This window comes from Arachis hypogaea, chromosome 1 (assembly GCF_003086295.3).
Source record: "Arachis hypogaea cultivar Tifrunner chromosome 1, arahy.Tifrunner.gnm2.J5K5, whole genome shotgun sequence".
Lineage (NCBI taxonomy): Eukaryota > Viridiplantae > Streptophyta > Magnoliopsida > Fabales > Fabaceae > Arachis > Arachis hypogaea.
Window position 1 is genome coordinate 101,485,674 of NC_092036.1, and position 8,167 is coordinate 101,493,840.

General features: G+C 36.4%; 2 protein-coding genes across 3 annotated transcripts; one reads left to right on the forward strand and one right to left on the reverse strand.

Moving 5' to 3' along the window:
• Positions 1-385: 385 nt before the first annotated feature.
• Positions 386-7,440, reverse strand: LOC112703743 (lipoamide acyltransferase component of branched-chain alpha-keto acid dehydrogenase complex, mitochondrial-like). 2 transcript variants are annotated; one of them, XM_072207048.1, is made up of 6 exons: positions 7,197-7,440; positions 6,649-6,792; positions 6,260-6,550; positions 5,865-6,111; positions 5,577-5,665; positions 386-1,330 (listed from the first exon to the last, which is right to left on the reverse strand). In XM_072207048.1, exons 4-6 carry the CDS (start codon positions 6,082-6,084, stop codon positions 1,301-1,303), a joined length of 339 nt encoding a protein of 112 aa, XP_072063149.1. In that variant the 5' UTR covers positions 6,085-6,111; positions 6,260-6,550; positions 6,649-6,792; positions 7,197-7,440; the 3' UTR covers positions 386-1,300. The 2 variants fall into 2 exon arrangements, with proteins under 2 accessions (XP_072063149.1, XP_072063180.1); XM_072207079.1 differs by lacking the exon at positions 386-1,330 and adding an exon at positions 4,163-4,755.
• Positions 2,892-4,708, forward strand: LOC112703733 (inositol transporter 4-like). The gene is made up of 5 exons (XM_072203443.1): positions 2,892-3,174; positions 3,225-3,430; positions 3,515-4,228; positions 4,317-4,558; positions 4,621-4,708. Exons 1-5 carry the CDS (start codon positions 2,892-2,894, stop codon positions 4,706-4,708), a joined length of 1,533 nt encoding a protein of 510 aa, XP_072059544.1.
• Positions 7,441-8,167: the final 727 nt, after the last annotated feature.

The window sequence follows — 8,167 nt, forward strand, 5'->3', positions numbered from 1 at the left end:
GATCCTCATATTTTTAAATCTGGCCCTCAGATTTTTTCTTCTTCATCTCCATGATTCAATAAAATATACATTCTTCTCTAATATTAAAAATAAAAAGTATAATTATTCATCAAGAAGTATCTTGACCCTTTTCTCTTTTTATGAGAAAAAAAATTAAAATAAATATAACATCGATCATCTTACTAATAAAATCACTTATATAGAAAAATGTCTTGGATTTTAGTCTCAATTCATATTAGAACTAGCAATGATTAAGGGCGTTCTATGTTTCCTATCCCAATATACACGTATAGTTTATAAGTCTTGATTTACAACTTATTAGTTATTACCACCTCATATTTTAAAAAAGATTTGAATTCAGCAATTATTCAATTGAAATAAATATCTAGCAACAAATTAAATTATTCTTGCGCCTTGTTATTATAATAAATGTGAATTTTTCTTTTGTCATAATGATTCTGAAATAAACTTTCGGTATACATATAATTTTGAATAATCTCCCCTTCAATCTTGTCCGCTTTGTAAATCTTTTCCAAAATTTTTCTCGACTCCTTTTCATTCTCCTAGTTGTACAATCACCTCGGTGACTCATGTAGGGTCAACATTAAAACGAACTGAACCACTGCCAGAAGTCCAGCCACCCCAAGCATCTTCAAATAGTTTAGTCAAATACATTAAATTATCTAACAGTTCTTATTAGTTATTATCTAAGCAGATATACCTTGGTGAATGCGAGGTTAATAAGGTAGGAAAGGAATTGGCCGAAGATGATTAGGAGACCATTAATACAAACGAGAGCTCTTCTAACGGCAGTTGGAAAGGCTTCGGAGATGTAGAGAGGGAAAGTTATGGAAGCTATGCCAACTCCAAAACCAATCAAAATTCTTCCAACGATGAGGACTCAAGGAACTTGGGCAATAGCCATGATTATTGTGTCAAGAAAGAAAATAATATCAGCCCCCAAGATAGCGGTCTTACGGCCAAGCCTGTCATTCATCCATTCACCAACTGCACCACCAATGATGGCTCCCGTTACAGCCATACTTACAATGACTTTTTGTAACCATAATTTCTTATCAACTTCTACAAAATTCTCCGAATATAAAGCAAGGCTCTTGAGATAACACTGGTGTCATAGCCGAAGAGGAGACCTCCAATTTCGACAGATAGAGTAAGGCACATGATGTAGGGCGAACTGGTTTCTCTTTTTCAGAATTCCGTGAACTCTTACTTGTTGCCTCCGGCCCTCCTTCCATTCTTATTGATCACCTTAATTTAATGTCAACTCTATTGATGATTTCTAGCTTACCTCTATCACTTGCACTCCAAGCTAAAAATATTATTGTTCCATCAATCATAAATCAATTGTTATTGTTTATTTATGCATGCAATTAATCTCATGCATTTCATAACATCATGTAGACTTCCAATTATAAAGTGAAATTTGATCTCAACGATAATTAAAGCAATAATATCTACTCTTTCTTATCCAGATCTTAACACCTTACCAGATCTTAACACCTTACCAGAAAGGTAATTATTATTGTTCCTAATTAACCATGTAAAGTTGCGATCACATACTCAGAAATACTTAGAAATATATCCTATATATCATTAATAATAAAATTACATAACTTGAAGGGTTTGACTTTTATATATTGGTAAAAATAAAAAAAATAAAAATAAGCAACTATTTTATTCTTATTTTTTATTTTATTTTATTATTTTGTTAGAGAACTTAGCTTACTTAGATTATAAATAGATAAGATACATGAAAAAACAGATTAATTTTAACAAAAAACAAAACAAAACAAGAATTGGATAGGATTAAGAAAACTAATATACGGTTTAAGACAGGATTGAATATAATAAAGGAAAATTTTGGTCTTGTTGTTTGTTAAATATATGAATATATTAGCTGCCATTAATGTGAAAGATTTATATATAAAGGAAAAAGAATACAGAGTTTGAAGCAATAATACAAGACAATAACTTTGGACTTCCGAGACAAAAGGAAGCATAATACCTAGTGGTCGAAGCCATCTCTTTCCTATTCCTTTTCCAGTGCCATGCGAGGAAGCTACGAAGCTGCATCTGAACCTCCCTGCCCGGGAGGCTCCCATCGCTAGGCTAGCTCCATATAGGCCCCATAGAACCATCCAATCTAGAGCGAGCCTCAAAGCAAGATCTTTCTCCTACCTTTGCCTTTGGGATGCTACCTATGCTTCTCACGGCCCTCGAACTATCAGGACGGCATGATAACAACTCGAACTCCAGATTGAAATGTATCTGCTAAGGCGTTCTTGGTGATCCCGCCCGGGGACGACTAGATAGAAGGAGGAGAGGGGGAATGCTGGATCGCTAAAGTTCTATATCCCTAGAGCGGGGATGGTTACTTTTTGTAAAAGTTTAACATTAGTGTGCTGTGATTTCCACACAAAAGTTTATTTCCTCAGCTTTTTCTATAATACAAGTACGTAACATATTTTATCTGTTTAATTTTTCTCAATTCTTTTTTGGATTGTACTTTCCTTTATATATAAATAAATAATAATGATATGATAGGATATATTTCTAATTGTTTTGGTGTTGCTGATCACAAATCTACATGGTTAATTAGTTAATTAGGAACAATAATAATTACCTTTCTGATAAGGTGTTAAGATCGAAATAGAAAAGAATAGATATTATTGATTAATTATCCTTAAGATCAAATTTTACTTTATAATTGAAAGTCTGCATGATGTTATGAAATGCATGAGATTAATTGCATGCATAAATAAACAATGATTGATGGAATAATAATATTTTCAGCGTGGAGTGCAAGTGGTAGAGGTAAGCTATAAATCATCAATAGGGTTGACATTAAATTAATAAGGTGATCAGTAAGAATGGAAGGAGGGCCGGAGGCAGCTAGTAAGCAAGAGTTTACGGAATTCTGGAAAAGAGCAACCAGTTCGCCTTACATCATGCGCCTTGCTCTATCGGCCGGAATTGGAGGTCTCCTCTTCGGCTACGATACCGGTGTTATCTCAGGAGCATTGCTTTACATTCGCGAGGACTTTGTAGAAGTTGATAAGAAATTATGGTTGCAGGAAGTCATTGTAAGTATGGCTGTAGCGGGAGCCATCATTGGTGCTGCACTTGGTGGATGGATGAACGACATGCTCGGCCGTAAGACCTCTATCTTGGGGCTGATATTGTTTTCTTTCTTGGCGCAATAGTCATGGCCATTGCCCCTGCTCCTTGGGTCCTCGTTGTTGGAAGAATTTTGGTTGGTTTTGGAGTTGGCATAGCTTCCATGACTTCCCCTCTCTATATCTCAGAAGCCTCTCCAGCTGCCATTAGAGGAGCTCTCGTTTGTATCAATGGTCTCCTCATCACCTTTGGCCAGTTCCTCTCCTACCTTATCAACCTCGCATTCACCAAGGTATATATATATCTACTTGGATAATAACTAAAAATAATTAGATAATTTAACATATTTGACTAAACTATTTAACATAATATATAGACTCCTGGAACGTGGCGTTGGATGCTTGGGGTGGCCGGACTTCCGGCGGTGGTTCAATTCGTTTTAATGCTGACCCTTCCTGAGTCACCGAGGTGGTTGTACAACCAGGGGAAAGAAAATGAGTCAAGGAAAATCCTGGAAAAGATTTACAGAGCAGACGAGATTGAAGGGGAGATAAAAGCAATGAGAGAAGCCGTAGAACAAGAGAAGCAAGAGGAAGGGTTGATCGGTCAAACTCTTGGAGAGAAAATGAAGGCTGCTTTCAGCAACGTTGCTGTTCGAAGAGGATTGTATGCAGGCGTGACTGCTCAAGTCGCTCAACAATTCGTTGGCATCAACACCGTCATGTATTACAGCCCAACCATTGTTCAGTTTGCCGGCATTGCATCAAAATCTACCGCACTTGCACTCTCCCTCGTCACATCTGGTCTCAACGCCGTTGGATCTATCCTCAGCATGCTTTGCATCGATAAATATGGAAGGAGAAAGCTCATGCTCCTATCCCTTATTGCAATAATCATTTGCCTCCTCACTCTCACCGGAGTTTTCTATCAGGCAGCTACCACCGCTCCTCCAATTGACAACGTTGACACCCTCAGCTTCGGTGCTAACGCTACATGTCAGGCTTATCTTGATGCCCCTAATGTCTCTTCATGGAATTGCATGAAATGTTTGAAAGCTGAATGTGCCTTCTGTGCCAGCACTGGGGGCAATGTAAGTTCATCACTTCCATCTCTTTCAACTTATATATATCTATGTATTAGTCTAATCTAATCTAACATAATCAATGAACATGATGCAGCATCTTCCGGGAGCATGCCTGGCGGAAACAAAGGAAGTCAGAGCGGTGTGCGGTGAGCAAAAGCGCGTGTGGTTTTCTGATGGATGCCCAAGCAAAATTGGAGTGCTTGCAGTTATAGTGTTGGGACTATATATCCTAGCCTACTCTCCTGGAATGGGATCAGTGCCTTGGGTTTTGAACTCAGAGATTTACCCATTGAGATTCAGGGGAATTGGTGGAGGCATAGCAGCAGTTTCAAATTGGTGTGCTAATCTCATAGTGAGTTTGACATTCTTGTCACTCATCCATGCACTTGGGGCTGCAGGAACATTCCTCCTCTTTGCTGGATTTTCCACAATTGGGCTCGTTGCCATCTATCTATTGGTACCAGAGACCAAAGGGCTTCAGTTTGAAGAGGTTGAGAAGTTGCTTCAGAAAGGTTTCAACCCTTGCGGTTGCACTAATCCAAAGACAGACGAAGAAAAAGCAAGTACTAGTAATTAAATAAAACGATATGATATGATATCATGAAGCTGTTAGTTCTCTTTCTCCATGTATGTCAATTTGTATCCAACACATTAAATAAGAAGGGGCACGTTGTATGAATATTTTTGTTTTTATTTTCTCTACACATTTTAGCTTTTTTTAGGAATGGATTCCCCAAAAATAATCTAAATTGTGTATTAACATCATTGTATGTTCTGCTTTTTCATAATTAAAAAAAAATCACAAAACATTGCCTTTACATAATTTACTTTTTTTTTATACGTCAGTGACGAATTATACTGCCACCATAACAGTACAAAATATTAAAATAGTCAAATATTTTTGTATTTCACACAAAAATTACGAATACATAAAGAATTCCACCTCTTATTTATTCTATTTATTTTTACTATTTAGATTAAAAAGTGATCATACAAGAAGAGAATACAATTTTTGTTAGAAAAAATAAAATTTTCTCATATATACATAAGAAAGTTCAAAAAATTTATTTTTAATAAAAAGTTTCAAATTAAGCACATAATTAATATATTTTAGAGAATTAGGTTAATATTTTCATAAATTATTTTCTTTCTCGCTAGTCTCCATTCCAGAGTAGAGTCCAATACCACCAGTCCAGCGAAAGAGAAAAATGGTAAGTCAAGAACTAAAATATATGTTGTTCAAGCAGTTCAAATTATGAATCATATTTATCTTCCAGACCTCTCTAACTGATGACATGCAGTTTCATCGAAATAACAATGTGTGCATAAAGCAATCATAATATTGAAAACTAACCTGCAAGATTGAAAGAGACTGGACATTCTTTATGTTTGGTACAACTAGACCATTTGGAGTAGCCATGGCAACTTCAATGTTGTCTGAACCTATAGCAAGTAAACCCATCTTGTCAGATCCAAATTGACGGCTAATGCCTCAAATAAACTATTGAATTAACAGACACCACATATGAACCAACTATAACTAGAAAAACATTGAATCTACCAAAATTTAAACACATTCAACCTTCAAAGAAGGCTAGCAAGACATATCGAGAGTTCAGCCTGTAATGTTTAAGAGACAGACCTTTGAATATGACCTCCATTGAATCCTCTTTGAAGCAACTATTCAAAGAGGGGTACTTGGTGAGGGCCATTGACAATGATTTGACTAATATTGGCAGAAAAGTGTGCTTGACATCTGGATAAGGATTGATTCTCTGAAACGCTGTTTTAAGCTCCACTAGAGCATTGCAGTTTATCTCATCTACATAATGGAAATGTGGGACCTTGGCAGCCAGAGACATTGATTTTACATTGCTCTTTGGTATCCCCTAAAAGAGAATAGAGAAGAAAATAAATTACTTCCAAGCTATTGCAACATTCAAGGTCGTCACGGTTTTCTTTCCAGGTTGACATGTATCATTGTCTCGTAAGAAAGACACGAAGAAAAAGGGTTCAGATTCATATGGATGCTTTTACCTTAGGGGAAGTATCCTATCCTCTCAATGTGATTTATACCAGGTGTCACACTCTATCCTTCTGCTCCTTGAGGCTTCTCTACATTATCAGCATGCAAAGCAGCAGATACGTTTCTAATTATTCCCTTCTTAGCAGCAAAATTGAGCACATCTTCTTTCAATACCCTTCCATCTTTTCCAGTTCCACATACTTCATTTATGTCTATACCATGGTGCTTTGCAAGACTCCTTACAGCAGGTGTTCATAACACTGCAACACGTTTCCCTTTTTCAAGATCAGAATCTAGTAGCTCTGCATTATTTGAAATATTTGATCAGAATCAAGTGACTTTGTAGTTTCTGAATCACCAACAGTCGCTGACAAATAGAACAATGTAGGAATACAATCACCTCTTGGACATGCCATTTGAGAAGTTCACATTCTACAATACCTTCACCAGTTTGTGCCAACGGCACATCCACGATCTTACCGGCCGGAAGTTCTAGTGCAGGTTGAGTAGAAAAGCAATGCCTCTTCCAATGCAGAAAATTGAACTACAACATGGAAATTCAACGAATATGGTGAAATAAACACTCAAACTCACTCCAATTCACATAGAAAGGCTTCCAAAAATATATCAATTTTCATTACTTTTAATTATTATGCAGCCACCAATTATAACTATAAGTAATGGGCAACATCACAACAACACCTCATAAATTAACTGTATCAAAGTCTAAGAGCGAAATTGGTGTGACTATTTAGTGCGAAAATAGAAGGGAAAACAATTGATCAACCTAGCTAGCTAGTAATGGCAGTAAGAATTAACAAAATCAATGCGATTCTTGATCAAATAAAAGGTGAAGCAACTGAGCATCTGCGAAAGAAGGGAATAAACAAGTTGGCATGACGATTTAAATAACCCCGAGACCAAGTGAAGTAGAATGGAGAAACTCACATCGAAATAAACATAAGCTGTAGAATGAAGAGCAAAGGCAGAAGAAGAGAAGGTGTGAGAGTGAGAGAGGTGAGGGCAGCGGAGCAGAGGAGGCCCGGCAGAGAACTGGAAGGAGAACCCGGCGAGCGGAGGTCCAAAGCTTCCTGTGAGATCTGAGATATGCGGGTGAGCATCGTCAAAAGAGGGTCTTACGTGTAAACGACTTGTACTTTGGTTGTTGAAAAGTGATGAGTGCAATTAAAGTACATAAAATCGATGCAAATGTATGTACATAAGATGTAAATTAATAAGTATAGGAACGTTTTCACATATACCAGTATAGTTGACTGGTATATTGGTATCTATCGATTTTGGACTGTTGAAATATTGTATAAAATATGTGGAAGGTTCAGATGTTGCAGAATAATTTCAGCGTGGCATTAGCATTGTTAAGAGTAGGGTGAGGAAATAACGGGATGTCTCTTTAACGGAAGAATGAATTTTAGAAATTGTAGAACCATGCCCTTAGTATAGGTACTCTACCATAGCGGTTTAGTCGCTCTCTGTAGGCAGCTTCGTTGCAATTGCAGGGCCTGTCCCCGTGTGACTTAGGTGCGGAATTAACGGACCACAGTAATTGAGCCAGAATTACGAAATAAATTACAGCAGTGGAAAGACCCAATAATTTTTTCATTTTTTTCAGATTAGGGATTAGCCACCTCAATTCTCCTTCCCCTATAAGTGAACCTCCCACTTACTTACACAGTTACACTATCTAATACCCCTTCTACTAGGCACTGACTCCGATTTTAGGAATAGCAAAATATCTGCACTATTAAATGATTTTAATAATAAAATATATTTGTAATTTTTTAATAATTATCAAATAATTTTATTTAATTTTTATTATTAATTAATTTTTCATATATGATTTAATTTTAAAATTTATTTTTTATTTTATAAATTATCATTGTATCATCAATCATTATCTA